The sequence below is a fragment of the Papio anubis genome, chromosome 4 (assembly GCF_008728515.1).
Source record: "Papio anubis isolate 15944 chromosome 4, Panubis1.0, whole genome shotgun sequence".
In the NCBI taxonomy this organism is placed as follows: Eukaryota; Metazoa; Chordata; class Mammalia; order Primates; family Cercopithecidae; genus Papio; species Papio anubis.
This window is the reverse complement of record NC_044979.1, coordinates 15,759,858-15,777,642: the sequence shown is the minus strand read 5'-3', so window position 1 is coordinate 15,777,642 and position 17,785 is coordinate 15,759,858. Positions and strand designations below refer to the sequence as shown.

At 50.1% G+C, this 17,785-nt stretch overlaps 2 gene segments (V, D, J or C); both read left to right on the top strand.

Moving 5' to 3' along the window:
- LOC100999905 overlaps positions 1-7,934 on the top strand; it is a 221,769-nt gene extending 213,835 nt beyond the window's left edge. Inside the window, 5 exon segments of the C gene segment in view lie at positions 3,122-3,594; positions 6,256-6,642; positions 7,075-7,092; positions 7,252-7,358; positions 7,688-7,934. Of these exon segments, the coding sequence occupies positions 3,441-3,594; positions 6,256-6,642; positions 7,075-7,092; positions 7,252-7,358; positions 7,688-7,708 (687 nt within the window).
- The window catches only part of LOC101002206, a 203,862-nt gene extending 186,532 nt beyond the window's left edge, over positions 1-17,330 (top strand). Inside the window, 5 exon segments of the C gene segment in view lie at positions 10,942-10,984; positions 15,661-16,047; positions 16,543-16,560; positions 16,702-16,808; positions 17,100-17,330. Coding sequence covers positions 10,942-10,984; positions 15,661-16,047; positions 16,543-16,560; positions 16,702-16,808; positions 17,100-17,120 — 576 coding nt within the window.
- Positions 17,331-17,785: the final 455 nt, after the last annotated feature.

Here is a 17,785-nt window from a genome sequence, read left to right as displayed (position 1 = left end):
TGTGTGACCATATCACGGTTTATCCAGTCCCTTACTGATGAGCCTATAATTCAATTTTGTCAGTCAAATTAGTGAAAAGTGTATTTTGATGAAGCTTTTGTTTTTTATTTTACATTTCTTATTGTGATTTTTTCCCCCCCTGATAGTTAGGTACCGTTTGTATTTATTTTTCTCTGAACAATTTACTCTTTGCCCATTTTTATCGGGCTGCTGGGTTATTTTCTTATTGATTTTTAGGAGCTTACCGTATGTTGAGGAGATTAGCCCTGATGGTGAGAACTGGGAATATTTTTCCCAAATTGTCATGTATATTTTGATTCTGTTTATATTTTACCGTGCAAGTGTGTCATCATTATGTAGTTAAGCTTGTCTTTTTTTTTCTGGATTTTAACTCAGAGCTTCAAACCCTCCAAGTGACACACAGCCTCGGGGTGGGGCCAGGGTAGTGACGGGGGCTGTGGCTTCCCTACAGGGAGGTGCCCCAACCTGGTGGCAGCTTGGAGAGGGGTGGGTACTGGAGAAGACCAGCCCCTTAGCCAAACAGCCTTACAAAGACACCCAGCTCTGAGGACCTCAAAACATCCTGAGAACGGTGCCTGGAGGCGAGAAGGAAGGCCCCGGCCTGGTCCATACCCCACCACCAACTTGCACAATGGGGAGTGATGTCACCCACCCTCCACTCCCCTCAGAGGAGCAGCTGCTTTGGTGGTTTCTCCCAGGCTCTGGCGGCGGACCCATGGGAGGGGCTTTTTGTACAAAGCTGTAACATTGTGGGGACAGGGGGGCCACAATGATTCAACTCTATGGGAAACCTTTACAAAAACCTCTCTGGCGGTCCCAACTCCCAGAGTCCCTCTTCTTTCCTCCTGAGTCACAGGTCTTAATGCAATTTGGTTCAGAATGCCTCTGCCTCACTCCTGATCACAGGTCACACCAAGACCATGGACAAGGACAGACCCAGATGAGAACTGAAGCTTCCCAAGCAGAGAGAGCTCAGACATAAGAAGAATGCCTCAGGAACCTCTCAAGTGGAGGACTCAGGGAGGGTCCTGATCCCCACAAAATTGAGACAGTCGGGTGGAAGGTTCATTGGAGGTGACCAGCTCTCCAGAGGATTTGGGAAGAAGTCAGGGCTGTCTATAGATGGAGTCATAGGTTCTGGGCCTTGCCGTCCTCTGCAGGCCACGCCCTTTCCCTTTTGATGGACCCTCAGAGAGGGAGCATGAATGGGGTGTCCTTTGAGAAAGGAACCTAGGACCCTGTGGATGGACTCTCATTCTCCATGGTCCTAAAAAGCAAAAGTCAAAGTGTTCTTCTGTGCAATATGCAATACCCATACAGCACAGGAGGAGATTTCTTAGCTCACTGTCCTCCACCCTAGCCAGGGCCCTCTCCCCACTCTATGCCTTGAATGTGATTTTCACCTTGACCCCTGTCACTGTGTGAACACTGAAGCTTTCTTTGGACAAGGCACCAGACTCACAGTTGTAGGTAAGACTTTTTCAGGTACTTTTGCAGATCCGTCATAGGGAAAAGTGGGTCCACGTTTCCTTTTAGAGTGGCTGTATCCTTATGTGCTAACTATGACTACACCTTTGGTTCAGGGACCAAGTTAACTGTTGTAGGTAAGGCTGGGGGTCTCTAGGAGGGGTGCGATGAGGGAGGACTCTGTTCTGGGAAATGTCAAAGAGAACGGAGATCCCAGCTCCTGGGGCCAGGTTAAGGGAGACGTCATCTCATGTCCCAGGAGTGAGTTCAGAGGAGGCTCCCTGTAAGGGCAAATCCACCCAGGCTTCCCAGAGGCTCTGAGCAGAGTCAGAGCTGAGCCCAGGCTGATGGGGCAGAAAAGGGAAGGGGAGGGTGCCTCTCCTCATAGTGCCCTGAGACAGGGGAGGCCAGAGAAAGCCCGGTGGGTAGTTAATGAGTCACAACACCTCTCCATCTATCTGCTTCACTAACAGAGGTTCTCTGTAGATTCTTCGTATATTCTTGTGCTGGATTTTATAGGAGGCCACTCTGTGTCTCTTTTTGTCACCTGCCCGGGTCTTGAGCAAGCTCTAGAAGGGAACGCAGAGTGCTGGAAGCAGAGCTGGTGTCTCTGTAAGGGAAGAGTTCCATGAACTCCCAGCCTCTGCCTGAATCCCAGCTGTGCTCAGCAGAGGCTGGGCGGTTTTGAAGTGGCCCTGGGAGGCTGTGTTCTGGAAACACCGTGTATTTTGGAGAGGGAAGTCGGCTCACTGTTGTAGGTGAGTAAGTCACGACTGGACAGCTGGGAACTTGCAAAAAGGGGCTGGAATCCAGACAGAGCCTTGTCTCCAGTGCTTAGGTTAAAGCGTATTTTTATCAGGAAGACCTACGAGGGAGATGAGGAGGGGATAGCCTCCCTCTCCACTATTTTGTAGACTGCCTGTGCCAAGTTATGTTCCTCTGCTGAGAGATGGGTAGACTCAGCTTGGAAGGGGTCACTTTGAGCATCTCCTGTCTCCTTGAAGGGTGCCAGTCATGGCCATGACAGGTAAAGGAGCCTCTGACCTTACCACCGTGGTCCTGCCATTTCTCTCCCTCACACAGAAAGGAGAAGGTCACAGAAGAGGGAACTTGGGGGATCACACGGGGCCTCTTGGTCTGCTGACCACTGCGTTTCGGATTGTACCATTGTCTACCCCTCTACCTAGCAGGGTTAAAAATCTACTAGGGAACAGGAGAGGACCTGGCAGGTGGACTTGGGGAGGCAGGAGTGGAAGGCAGCAGGTGGCGGTTTTCCTCCCAGTCTTTAATGTTGTGCAACTAATGAAAAACTGTTTTTCGGCAGTGGAACCCAGCTCTCTGTCTTGGGTATGTAAAAGGCTTCTTTTGGGATAGTGTGTTATAAGGTTGGAGTTCCAGGAGGACCCCTTGGGGAGGGTAGACACTGAGAACACAGCCAAGAAAAGCTCAGAAAATGTGGGTCAGTGGAGTGTGTGGTGGGGCCCCAGGAGTTCTGTGTGGGAGCAGCTTCTGGAAGGAAGGGCCCACACCAGCTCCTCTGGGGTTTGCCACACTCATGATGCACTGTGTAGCAATCAGCCCCAGTATTTTGGAGATGGCACTCGACTCTCCGTCCTAGGTAAGTTGCAGAACCAGGGTGGTAGGGCCATTGTCCCTTGGAGGCACAGTTCTCTGCTTCTCTTTCCAGCACTGGTGAGGAGGATTGAGTGAAATCTCTTACCCTGTGGAGTTCCACAGAGCTGTGCCTGCCTTCTCTTTTGGTGTGTCTTGGCTGACTCCTCTGTTCCTCTTCTCTAAGTCTTCAGTCCATAATCTGCCTCCTCACTCCCTTCTCGGCTCGTTCTCCCTCTTATGTGCATGGCTCTGCCTCTCCTAAGCCTCCTCCTCTTGCGCCTCATGTCGCACAGTATGCTTAGGCCTTTTTCCTAACAGAATCCCTTTAGTCCAGAGCCATGAATCCAGGCAGAGAAAGGCAGCCATCCTGCTGTCAGGGAACTAAGGCATGCCTTCTGGAGATCTCCAGGTGGGTTTTATCTAAGCCTCTGCAGCTGTGCTCCTATAATTCGCCCCTCCACTTTGGGAACGGGACCAGGCTCACTGTGACAGGTATGGGGGCTCCACTCTTGACTCGGGGGTGCCTGGGTTTGACCGCAATGATTTGTTGCTGGGAAGGGAATTGGATGTAAGAATGGAGGTCAGGGTCACCCCTTCCTACCTGGAGCACTGTGCCCTCTCCTCCCTTCCCTGGAGCTCTTCCAGCTTGTTGCTCTGCTGTGTTGGCTGCAGCTCCTCAGCTGTAGAGCTCCTTGCTTAGTCTTCAGGACTGTGTGTTTTTTCACTCTTCTTTTCATTGTTTTCTGGGACTCTTCTCATCTCTACTTTCTTAGTGGATATATTGTTTTACTTTCCCTTTTTTAAATTGCATCTTCTCCTTTGTTATCTTCCCATTCTAACTCCAGTTCTGCATTGTTGACTCCATTTGGTGACTAGCTCTGTCTTCTCTCTTAAGATTATCCCCACTGCCAACCTCCAGCACAGAACTCTGCTCATGCCTTCATCTTCCTCCTTCTTTCTCTACTAGTCTTAGAAGATACATCTATGTCTTCCTGAGATAGTTTAAAGGTTCATGAGCCAGGGGGGACCAGGCTGGGGAGACGAGTGGTTTCAGGGCTGCTCTTGAAGCCCGAGGGCAGAAGTCCCTGTCACAGCACTGGGTGAGCTGCAGGGAGTCTCTGAGGTGCCCTGTGCTTGGCAGGTGTTTGAGAGAGAGGTCTGAAGAGAGTGTTACAACTGGAAACTGACATTATCTTAGCAACAGATAAGGTATAAAGAAGACAAAATGGGTAGGAGACTATTTTATTTTTTTTTTTTCTGAGATGGTGTCTACCTCTGTTGCCTAGGCTGGAGTGCAGTGGCACGATCTCAGCTCACTGCAACCTCCGCCTCCTGAGTTGGAGTGATTCTCCTGTCTTGGCCTCCCAAGTAGCTGGGATTACAGGTGCCTGCCACCACACCCAGCTACTTTTTGCATTTTTAGTAGAGATGGGGTTTCACTGTGTTAGCCAGGCTGGTGTCGAACTCCTGACCTCGTTATCCGCCCTCCTCGGCCTCCCAAAGTGCTGCTATCATAAACATGAGCCACTGCACCTGGCCGAGACTTCATTTTCTTAAGCCTCAGAATTTGTGCTGGAATAATAGCATAAAGGCCCCACCAGGAAGCCCTAGTACAACCTTCCTGATGCTGGGGAGGAAGCAGACAGGCCGTGGAGCGGGGTTGGGATAGGATGAGGTCTAGGATGGAGACACACACAAGGATGGAGGAATGGGACTCACAGGGTCTACCGAAGGTTAGGGGCTTGGGCAGACATTCACGTAGGTGGGGACACACACCAGGGAGTTGAGTGGAAAGTACAAATCACCAGATTCAAAGGCCTGGGTTCAAGGGGCTGTGGTGGGGGAGGTGTGCAGTTTGAAAAGCAACTTAAGCTGCCTCCTTCTCTCTAAGACATAGAAACGGAAGGGACTAACTTTGTATGAAAATCCTTTGTAAAGGATTCCGTAAAGGATTCAACTAGTGGTGACAATCCTTTTCATTCCTGTTGTTTATCATCACTGGGTCACAGGGTTTGCCTTTTTCCAAACCTGCATCTCAATTTTCCCATCAAAAACATTCCCCAAATTTGGATAAAGAACCCATATCTAGACTTGCCACATTTCTGAACCAAAAGCTCACTCTCATGGTTGGAACAGAGCCAAGCAAAGGGCACGGCAAATTGTGGTTTCTTCCACTCCTCATGTGTCTTCAGATGAGATCATTCATTCCAAAGATCCCAGAAATTCTTTTTCTCCTCTGTCAAGCCTGTGAAAGGGTCCAGAGCTCTGCAGTGTGAGCCTTCTGCTGAAATGGCCCTTGGACTTTGTGGTTCATTCATACTCAATGGTCTAGCTTGCACTACTTTTGAAAATGCAAAGCTTAGCTGTAGAAGGATTCCAATCCTGGCCAGGCAGGGTTGCTGGCCACTCTGAGAGAAGAAAGGGTTAATCCCATGACCATCAGCTTCCATGGGATTTCAGCCATCCTGGACAAGCTACCACACCCTCCTGTGCCCCAGGGGAGGAGGAAATGTGGACCATCCCATCAGATATTGACGAGGTTTGGCTCTTTAAAGAGGGTTACGTGCAAGAAAAGAAAATTTTTTAAAAAGGTGCTGCGCAGGTGGGGGAGTCAGATGTAATGGAAAAGTGTCTTTTCTAGAAAAGAAAAGCTAATTCTAACATGTATTACTATCCCACGAGACAAATAAATACATTTTTATTTAAAAAAGGAAAATTATAATTAGAAAAAATCAATTTAGTTATTGTAATTATGCCACTAATGAGAGTCTCCTACCTCAAGTTTCAGGATTACATAGCCATGCACCAAGTAAGGCTTTGAAGAATAAAGCTACACAGATAAATTATTTGGATAGATGATCAGACAAACCTCAGTAAAAACAGCCAAGACAATCAGGATATAATGTGACCATAGGAAGCTGGGGAGACAGTAGGCAATGTGCATCCATGGGACAGCATAGAAAGAAGGGGCAAAGTGGAGAGAGAGCAACAAATACTAGGATGGTGACCCCAAAACAATGAGGGCCTAGAATGACATAATTGTGCTTCATTATGGCCCATTCCCAGCCCTCTCTCTCCCACACACACAGAGCCCCTACCAGGACCAGACAGCTCTCAGAGCAACCCTGGTTCCAACCCCTCTTCCCTTTCCAGAGGACCTGAAAAAGGTGTTCCCACCCAAGGTCGCTGTGTTTGAGCCATCAGAAGCAGAGATCTCCCACACCCAAAAGGCCACGCTGGTGTGCCTGGCCACAGGCTTCTACCCCGACCACGTGGAGCTGAGCTGGTGGGTGAACGGGAAAGAGGTGCACAGTGGGGTCAGCACGGACCCACAGCCTCTCAAGGAGCAGCCCGCCCTCGAGGACTCCAGATACTGCCTGAGCAGCCGCCTGAGGGTCTCGGCCACCTTCTGGCACAACCCCCGCAACCACTTCCGCTGCCAAGTCCAGTTCTATGGGCTCTCGGAGGATGACGAGTGGACCGAGGACAGGGACAAGCCCATCACCCAAAAGATCAGCGCCGAGGCCTGGGGTAGAGCAGGTGAGTGGGGCCTGGGGAGATGCCTGGAGGAGGTTAGGTGAGACCGGCTACCAGGGAAAATGGAAAGATCCAGGTAGAGGACAAGACCAGATCCAAAAAGAAAGGAACCAGCACATACCATGAAGGAGAACTGGGCACCTGTAGTTCATTCTGCCAGATTCTCAGCCCAACAGAGCCAAGCAACTGGGTCCCCTTTCTATGTGACCTGTGTATCTCTCATCTGAGTGGTACCCCCCAACCCCTCAGTGCTGCCACATGCCATGCATTGCAAGGACATTGTGGCTGACATTGGCACGGCAGAGGAAAGGAGGTGCTGGGCTGTCAGAGGAAGCTGGTCTGGGCCTGGGAGTCTATGCCAGTCTGGGAGTTTACTTTTAATTGCCTATGAAAATGAGGTCTCTCATTTATTTTCCTCTTCCTGCTTTCTTTCAGACTGTGGCTTCACCTCAGGTAAGTAAGCCCTTCCTTTTCCTCTCCCTCTCTCATGGTTCTTGATCTAGAACCAAGGCATGAAGAACTCACAGACAACGGAGGGTGGAGGGTGGAGGGTGGGAGAGACCAGAGCTATCTGTGCACAGGTATCCACCTGTCCTTCCTTCCTGCCAACAGTGTCCTACCAGCAAGGGGTCCTGTCTGCCACCATCCTCTATGAGATCCTGCTGGGGAAGGCCACCCTGTATGCTGTGCTGGTCAGTGCCCTCATGTTGATGGCCATGGTAAGCAGGAGGGCAGGATGGGGCTAGCAGGCTGGAGGTGACACATTGACACCAAGCAACTCAGACCCAGAAGTATAGAGTCTCTGCCAGGATTGGAGCTGGGCAGTAGGGAGGGAAGAGGTTTCATTCAGGTGCCTCAGAAGATAGCTTGCACCTCTGTAGGATCACAGTGGAAGGGTCATGCTGGGAAGGAGAAGCTGGAGTCACCTGAAAATCCAATGGATGTTGTGATGAGCCTTACTATTTGTAAGGTCAACGGACCCTACTACTTCCTCTCAATCCTCACAACTCCTGGCTCTTAATAACCCCCAAAGCTTTCTCTTCTGCAGGTCAAGAGGAAGGATTTCTGAAGGCAGCCCTGGAAGTGGAATTGGGAGCTTCTAACCCGTCGTGATTTCAATATACATTCTTCTTTTGCCAGTGCTTCTGAAGAGCTGCTCTCACCTCTCTACATCCCAATAGATACCCGCTATGTGCATGCACGCCTGCACACTCACGGCTGAAATCTCCCTAACCCAGGGACACCTTAGCATTCCTAAGTGACTAAGCCAATAAAAATGTTCTGATCTGGCCTGACTCTGAGTTGTGAATGTCTGGATAGCTCCTTGGCTGTCTCTGAACTCCCCGTGACTCTCCCCATTCAGTCAGGATAGAAACAAGAGGTACTCAAGTAAAATGCAGACTCTTCACATAAGAAGAGTAAGGGGCCCACCTTGAGATCAATAGCAGAGGTTAATTCAATGTGAAAGGCAGTGATGGGAGCTGAAGAGGTTACTCCTAGAACAGTCTAGGAAGACACAGATGTTGAGTATAGGAATTTTCTATATCCAACTATACTGTTCTGCCCAGAAAAGACGTGTTCAGAGGAAGAGCCAACCTATACAGGTGTATTCACCCTCCAGCTGGCCATGTCCCCATGACTAACAAAGCTGGGTTCCATATGCATCACCCACCTTCCTCGCAGCTATCTTACTGAGCACTCCATTCATCCTCATTGGTTCACCAAGTTGATTTCCCAGCTCTGAAGAAGAGATGCTCTGACTTGGAAACTTATTTTCAATGGAAGATGTGTCCTCCAGTTTCACTTACCAATCTGTTTATAAATTTCTCTCTAGTGAATTAAACCAGTGTGAAAATGTCCCCTGATCATTCCCAGAAGGATAGAAAATAAAGTTATCTAAAACTGGGAATCAGCCTCATCCCTACTTTTAGAATTCCTTCAAAAGCTCTCCGTTGTCTCACTGTCACCATGGTGATGGAGTGCCAAATCCTAAAGGTGGCACAGAAGACCTGATGATTATCCCCATCTCCTTCCACACTCTCCTCATTTCTCTCATCCCTGAAGCCCCTGAGCTTCTTCTTTCAAGACACTTTGCACATGCTCTTCCTCCTGGGGTGATAAAGTACTCTTCTCCCCATGGTAACTCTTGTTTAGACTTAAAGATTTAGCTTCTATGTCTTCCCCTCCAAAAAGCTTTCTCTGGCCCTTTCTTGCCCCTTCCTTACCTCTTCTTCCCCTGAAGCTGGATTAAATACACCCTTTATTTTGCTATCACAGTGCCTTGTGCATAACCTTCTTTGTGATACATCACACTTGCTGGAAACTACCTCTTTATTTGTCTGATACCCCCAGGGACTATGAACTCCTTGTTAACAAGGATGCATTTGATGATAGTATCCCAGGGCTATAGTATAGAACCTCAGTTTAGTGTAGACACCACATAGGTATGTATGAATAAAAAGCTGAATAAATGAGTGAACCCAAAATGACCCAACCCGGGAGCAATCATCACCATAAGTCTTGCCTGAAATAGCCATTACCCTTCCATTTATAGGACTACACCACACAGTCTTCCCTCTTTGTTGCAACACATACATGCATTCAAAGATGCATGTGTGCATGTATGCACACGTGTGTATATATATGTTTATATTTACACACATGTACACACATCCACTCATTAAACACATATCCCTGCGATGTGTTGTTATCAACTTCCAAGAAAATTAAGATACCCAATTACAGTCCCCAAGAAGCTTATCTGTTCACAGAGCGACTCAATCATGAACAGAAAGAGTCGCATGCAAGTCCATGCTTTGAAAGAGCAACATGAACTGCTTACTAAAATGTAGTCAGAGAATGGTCCTCAATTTCTTACTGGGATAATCAGGAAAGAGTCTGAGAAGGTGGCAATCTCTTCAAAGGAAGAATTGGTCTCAGTTGTTCATTCCAGAGAATGGCCATGCTGATCAGAGGCATGAACAAAAGCCCTAATGACATGGTTAGGTACCTCTGGGTAGGCCCATTTAGCTGGTTGCAAGGTTCAGAAATGGGAGTAATCAAAATTAGCGCTGGAAAGGCAGGTTGGTGCATGCCACTCTGGGAATAAACTTATCTCCATGCAACCAGCATGGAGCCTGCACATGGTGGAAGTTCACTAAACACTTGTGGAGTAAATGAAGACTCTGGAGTTCGGACTTTGTTCAGGAAGCAACAGAACAAAAGAAAATTACAGAGGTTTCTGGATTGTTTGTCCTCCTGTCATATGGTGCCATCCACTGCTCTGCGGATTTTCCTATGAGCTGCCCTGCCACCCCTCGCTCCTCCCACCCACTTCACTATAAATGCCAGTCTGAGCAGATGGGCACAGTGAGCCCCCCCCAGGGAGATCCAGTGACATAGATGGTCTGCTCAGGGTGGTGCCTGTTCCAAGGAGGGGCCCCTCCACCCCCCCCACCATTACCATCACTGTGACTTTCCCCAAGCCCTTCCCATTTTAATTTACTGCCTTTGTCTTTTCCAAGCCCCACACAATCAGACTAACCTCTGCCACCTGCGCTTCCTGCCTCTGCCCAGTGGTTGCGGGAGGGAGACTATCAGGGAGGAAACATTTTTGTATCACGGTGTAACATTGTGGGGACTGGGGGGAGCACAATGATTCAGGTAGAGGAGGTGCTTTTACAAAAAACCCTGCTGCCAAAAACATCCCCACCCAGCCCAGGGAATGCAGCTACCAGGTGGGACGAGGTCTCTGGGGCTGTTGCCAGCTGTTGTCTTGCAGGGTCCTCCAACCCAGAGAGCCCCTGTCCATCTTCCTGTCCACACTCAGCTTCCTAGAAATAAGAAGGCCAAGACAGCAAAGTGGGATTATCACTCAGCACTTTTAATAAAACTTGTTCTTGACAAAGTACTTGCACATGCATTATTTATTAAGACTGATGAAAGCCCTGAGGGAAAGATATTGTCCCATTTTTCCAATGAGTAAACTGAGATCAGAGAGGTTACAGGTCATACAACTAGGAAGAGGCAAGGTCCAGCCTGCAACATCGCCCAGCTTCAGCCTTTCCAGTACCACCAATGCCCCTTCAGATTTCGAATCCACTGTGTTGTCCCCAAGCCAAGTGGATTCTCCTCTGCAAATTGGTGGTGACCTCATGCAAGATCCAAGTTACCGTGTCCAGCTAATTCGAGACAGGAAGAGACAGGCTCAGGAAAGAGAGGGAGGGTGTGCTCTCTATCTGTGCTAAGGGAGGTGGGGAAGGAGAAGGAATTCTGGGCAGCCCCTTCCTGCTGTGCTCCTACGGTGAGCAGTTCTTTGGGCCAGGCACACGGCTCACTGTGCTAGGTAAGAAGGGGGCTCCAGGTGGGAGAGAGGGAGGGCTGCCCAGCCCGGACGACCCCAGAACCCTGTTCTTAGGGAAGTGGACACTGGGCCATCCAGGGCCCTCCTCGGGGAAAGCAGGGTTTGCGCCAGGGTCCCCAGGGCTGTGCTAACACCGCGCAGCTGTTCTTTGGAGAAGGCTCTAGGCTGACCGTGCTGGGTAAGGAGGCGGTTGGGGCTCCGGAGCGCTCCGAGAGGGCAGGATGGGCAGAGTTGAGCAGCTGCCCCACTCCGAGAGGGGCTGTGCTGAGAGGCGCTGCTGGGCGTCTGGGCCGAGGAGTCCTGGTTCTGGGTGCTGGGAGGGCGATGGGGCTCTCAGCGGTGGGAAGGACCCAAGCTGAGTCTGGGACAGCAGGGCGGGCAGCACCGGTTTTTGTCCTGGGCCTCCAGGCTGTGAGCACAGATCCGCAGTATTTTGGCCCAGGCACCCGGCTGACAGTGCTCGGTAAGCGGAGGCTCCCGCGGAAGCCCGGGAACTGAGGAGGGGGCGCTCCGGGAGGCCGGGGGCATAGCAGGGCCAGTTTTTGTGCTGCGTCTCGGGGCTGTGAGCCAAAACATTCAGTACTTCGGCGCCGGGACCCGGCTCTCAGTGCTGGGTAAGCTGGGGGCGCCGGGGGACCCGGGGAGAGACGGCGCTCGGGTTTTTGTGTGGGGCTCGGGGGCCGTGACCAAGACACCCAGTACTTCGGACCAGGCACGCGGCTCCTGGTGCTCGGTGAGCGCGGGTCTCAGGGGCGCGGGCGCGGGCGGCTTGGGTCCGGTTTTTGTGGGGAGTCCCCTGGCTGTGCTCTGGGGCCAACGTCCTGACTTTCGGGGCCGGCAGCCGGCTGACCGTGCTGGGTGAGTTGCCGCCAGAACACCCGGACGGCGGGGTCCAGGTGGAAGGTGGCTGCTTCGCGGCACCTGGTCCCGCCCTGTGCTAGGAGACCTGGGCTGGGTCCCCAAGGTGGGCAGGAGCTCAGGGAGCCTTAGTGGTTTGCGTGCCGGGGTGCACCTCCGTGCTCCTACGAGCAGTACTTCGGGCCGGGCACCAGGCTCACAGTCATAGGTGAGATTCGGGCGTCTCTCCACCTCCCAGCCCCTGGGTCCCCGGGGTCGGAGGGCAGACCGGAGCTGGAGGAGCTGGGTGTCCGGAGCGGGAGGAGCTGCGTGTCCGGGGTCAGCTCTGCAGCGTCACCTCCCCGCTCCTGGGAAGACACTGGGGAAGAGGGAGGGGGTGGGCAGGTGCTCAGAGTCCAGGAAGCTGAGCAGAGGGCAAGGCTGCTTTTAATCTTTTTTCTGGGGTGTTTAGAGAGAAGGCGAACGATGGAGAAGAGAGAATTTGTTAGGATTCTGGGAGAGGCGAAACTGGAGAGGACGAAGGGAAATCCTGGTTTGGGGAATGGGTAGGAATGTGGGTAACTGCTACCGGTAGGCAAAAAGAGCTGAGAGGGCTGGGAGCAGTGCGGGTGGGCAGGGGTCAGCATTTCGGGCAGGCGGGTGGATGTCAGGTGGCAGAAATCCTGCAGCCGAGGGTGCAGTAGAACAGAGCAGAAAAAGCCTGCCAAACAAAAGTGGGACAGAGAGGCCAAAAAGAGAGAGATGAACATGAGTCAGTAAAGAATGAAAGTTTACTCTTTACAAGTGTAGATCTATAATCCGACTTAAAACTCCTGTTCCTGGTTCCTATTCCTCCTAAACCAGAGATCCCTGGGTCCAGGGTGAGGGCACAGTATTCATGCTTGCCCATGGGCTGGTCAGCAAAGAGGTGCTGACCTGAGACTAGGGCACATAACCTCAGCCACTGGGGTATACTTACCACCCCTGCCTCCATGTAGCTCGCTCCCCTATCCTGAAATCTCCCTTTAGCAGACTAAGTATTCTAGGATAAACAGCCCAGATGTTCAGGGAGTTCATTTGCCACAAACACACATTTAAAATGCGCACATTTTTGCCTGAGAGACAAGGAAAATTCTCTGGAAGATTTTAGGCCCTGAGAGCTGAAAAGGGACCCTAAACGTTACCTGGTGAGGACTGCCCTGAGGCCAGAGAAGGGAGCTCACGATATTGGTATATTAACCTGTACCATTTGTAATTAGGCTGTCATTAAGCTGGGTGTAGTGGGGCTCAGCTACAGTGAAGTGTATCCAGAGGAAATGTAGGGTTCCTGCAGTCAACTGGGACGCAGAAAAGACCTAGACTTGAGAGCCAGACAAAGGCCGAGTTTGAACCTCTGGTTCTTTTGTGATGTGGTGACCTTGGGGAAATTAATGTGTGTATCTCAGTTTCCTCAACTATAAAATATAATGAACAATACCTACCACTTACTCTTGCTGTGAAGAAGAAAAGAGAATCAACATGTAGAGTGCACAGATTATTGATGTAATTCAATGCTTCTTTTCCCCATCCTCCTAGGAGGTCACTAGGGAGGCAGGGGGAAGGGTCAGCCCAGTGCCAAAGGATGGGCAGGATCTGGAGTATGGAAATGGAGTAAGGCTGTGTCTGTGTTAGAGGTGGGTTTGGAAGATGTGAGACAAACATCACAATTTTGCCTAAGGTGAACCCAACCCACAAGTAGAGCACAGGCCAACAGCAGCTCACTAGTACACACACTTACACCAGCAGCTCACTAGTGCACACACTTACACCAGCAGCTCACTAGTGCACACACTTACACCAGCAGCTCACGAGTACACACTTACACCAGAAGCTCATTAGTACACACACACCCTCAGCTTGCTAGTACACACACTTACACAAGAAGCTCACTAGTATACACTTACACCAGTAGCTCACTAGTCCACACACTTACACCAGAAGCTCACTAGTATACACACTTACGCCCACAGAGACAAGCCCCACACCACAGGGACTCACAAATGCAGGAGAGTTGCCCCTGCTCTCATGTACAGATAGTGTGTTGGTGTGCGGTGAGAGGCGGCTAGTATTCACCATGCCTATTGCATCAATAACTATTCTACAGAACAGCATGCATGGTCAAGGGACATTTTTAATTTTTACAATGGGGACTGAGTGTTTACTAAATGAAGAGATTAAAGGAGTGCATTCTGGAGGGCTGGTGGACTCCCAGAGCCAGGGCTTTTGAGATGAGAGTGAAAATAAGCAGGTTGAGAGCAGAAAGAAAGAAAGTGCTACAGATAGAAGTTAAGATATCATCATTTAGCCCCAGCCCAGCTAGTAAAGACTTAGAAGCATAGTGGTAATTAGCAAGGTAGGAGTTGTGGGGAGGAAGGGAAATTGACATGATGGGAAGCAGAGCCAGCTACAGAATTTGCAGGACCAGCTCAAAATGAAAATGCGGGGGCTCTTGTTAAAAAACGACTTAGGATTTCAAAATGGTGACAGCAGCGCACTAAACCAAGCAGAGAGCCCTTCCAGCAGGAGGCTCCATGGGGACCCAGGAAGGAGGTCACATCCACACAAATCTGAAGAAATGTCAGAATAAATTTTCTGCATTGTCCAGGAGATTCGGAATAGGTTCTCCTAAGACTGATATTTCTTCACTTTAATAGAGTTGCTCAGAAATGAAAAATAATCAATGGGAAGAAAAAGAAAAAAAAAAGATAAGGTGAGTAGGAGGGCAGGTCCAAAAGAAGTAATTCAACCAAATGAGAAGGGTCCTCAGGGATTAAAGGGGATGCATTTACATGTCATCCCTAAGAATCTACAAAGGATATGCTCAGGAGAGAAACTGTATCAATACAACTAGTAGCAAGAAATTACTCTGATCATATCAGATGTTTATTTGGGGAACTTGCTAGTAGAAAAAAAAATACATATAATATTTGGATGCAAAGGGACACAGAAGGTTGAAGGGTCCCTAATTTTGAAATAAGGGAAGATACTATCTGTCTGAGCTGAGAAAACTCAGGAGTACCTGGAGGCAGAGGAATGGATAAGATGACTTCATGCACCACAAAAAGAAAAAACCTCACATTCTCATGAACACACTGTAAAACCAAAGGCTGTCCTCATGTGAGTGCAAAAAATAGGCCATTTGTAAATCTAAAGAAAGTCCCTAGTTCCAAAATGCCTCCCTCATCCCAGATTCCCCTTCCTTCCTAGCACCTTAGATTTGATATAAGTAACCTCCTTGGGAGGGGGCTTTTTGAATTTGTACATAATTTAACCTTCACACACTTTCTGCAAAGTCAGAATGGTGATTCATACTTCACAAGCAGAAAAAAGTGATAGGAATTTCTGTCTTAAAAGTCTTGTTGGTGGACAAAGGAAGTTCTAGGATTTGGATCTTGTTTATTGGGGTTCCAATCCCTTGCTCCAGTTAAAAAACTACCACATAAAATGGTGAGAAGTAGGTAGGCAAGTTGTTATTGATGGAGAGGAAATCAAATAATGACAATGAAGAGACATTGCCTAGAACGTTAGGCAGTGCCTAATTGGGAGATGGACAGACAATGGATAGTGCCAACCCATAGGGTGGATACAAAAGACAGGCAAGGAAGGGGTAGAATCATCAAAGAGGAATAGGCTGGTGACTCCAAAGCAAGGAGGACTTAGTAACATAATTGTGCTTCATTATGGTCCTTTCCCAGCCCTCTCTCTCTCACATACACAGAGCCCCTACCAAGACCAGATAGCTCTCAGAACAACCCTAGCCCTATCCCCTCTTCCCTTTCCAGAGGACCTGAAAAAAGTGTTCCCACCCAAGGTCGCTGTGTTTGAGCCATCAGAAGCAGAGATCTCCCACACGCAAAAGGCCACGCTGGTGTGCCTGGCCACAGGCTTCTACCCCGACCACGTGGAGCTGAGCTGGTGGGTGAACGGGAAAGAGGTGCACAGTGGGGTCAGCACAGACCCACAGCCTCTCAAGGAGCAGCCCGCCCTCGAGGACTCCAGATACTGCCTCAGCAGCCGCCTGAGGGTCTCAGCCACCTTCTGGCACAACCCCCGCAACCACTTCCGCTGCCAAGTCCAGTTCTATGGGCTCTCGGAGGATGACGAGTGGACCGAGGACAGGGACAAGCCCATCACCCAAAAGATCAGCGCCGAGGCCTGGGGTAGAGCAGGTGAGTGGGGCCTGGGGAGATGCCTGGAGGAGACTGGGTGAGGCTAGCTACCAGGGAAGATAAAAAGATCCATGTAAAGGACAAGACTAGATCCAGAAGAAAGTCAGAGTGGACAAGGTGGGACGATCAAGGAAGTGTGCACTTCCTCCCCAAGAAGCATAGAGGCTGAATGGAGCACCTCAAGCTCATTCTTCCTTCAGATCCTGACACCTTAGAGCTCAGCTCTCAGGTCCCCCTGAGGACAAGCCATACAGCTCAACACCTGAGTGGTGTGTGGCCCATCCCCTTCTGGGGTCCTGGTTTCCTAAGATCATAGTGACCATGTCGCTGGCACTGGAGCAGCATGAGGGAGACAGAACCAGGGCTATCAAAGGAGGCTGACTTTGTACCATCTGATATGCATGTGCTTGTGGCCTGTGAATCTGTGATGTAAGGCTCAGTGTCCTTACAAAGCAGCATTCTCCCATCCATTTTTCTTCCCCTGTTTTCTTTCAGACTGTGGCTTCACCTCTGGTAAGTGAGTCTCTCCTTTTTCTATCTTTCACCGTCTCTGCTCTCTAACAAGGGCATGGAGAATCCACAGACATGGGGGCGTGAGGGAGGCCAGAGCTACCTGTGCACAGGTACCTACATGCTCTCTGTTCTTGTCAACAGAGTCTTACCAGCAAGGGGTCCTGTCTGCCACCATCCTCTATGAGATCTTGCTAGGGAAGGCCACCTTGTATGCCGTGCTGGTCAGTGCCCTCGTGCTAATGGCCATGGTAAGGAGGAGGGTGGGATCGGGCAGATGATGGGGGCAGGGGATGGGACATCACACATGGGCATGAAGGAATCTCAGAGCCACGGCACAGCCTAATATATCCTATCATCTCAATGAAACCATAGTGAAACCAGACTGGGGAGAAAATGCAGGGAATATCACAGAATGCATCATTGGAGGATGGAGACAGCCAGTGAACCCTACTCAAATCAGGCCTCAGAGCCCACCTCCCCTGCCCTATTCCTGCTGCGCCATAGCCCCTGAGACCCTGAAAATGTCCTCTCTTCCGCAGGTCAAGAGAAAGGATTCCTGAGGCTAGCTCCAAAACCATCCCGGGTCATTCTTCATCCTCACCCAGGATTCTCCTGTACCTGCTCCCAATCTGTGTCCCTAAAAGTGATTCTCTCTCTGCTTCTCATCTCCTTATGTGAATACTTCCCTCTTTTTGCTATTTCCCTGAAGATTGAGCTCCCGACCCCCAAGTTTGAAAAAGACTAAACCAATAAAAAATGGTTGTGCTGAGCCTGGTTGCATTTCAGGAGTGTCTGTGGAGCTCTGCTCATCGCTGACCTATCTTCTAATTTAGGGAAAGCAGCATCCACTTCGGCATCCGAAGTGACTAGCCCTCTCTCCACCCTATGCTGCTTTCTCCCGTTCATCCTGATGGAAGTCCTCAAACACCGTTTCCAAACCCAGGCATTCTGGGTCCCCACTGGATGGTTAGTCTGAAGGGCAATGGCTGGGCTCTGGAAAACCAGCAAGATGAGGACAGAGAGGAAGGCACACAGTAAACCACAACCCCTTACCCAGTGTAGGACAGAGGATTGGGGCAGGCCTATGGGTTACAATATCTAGTCATTGCTGGGCGCAGTGGCTCACGCCTGTAATCCCAGCACTTTGGGAGACCGAGGCGGGCGGATCACGAGGTCAGGAGATCGAGACCACCCTGGCTAACACGGAGAAACCCCGTCTCTACTA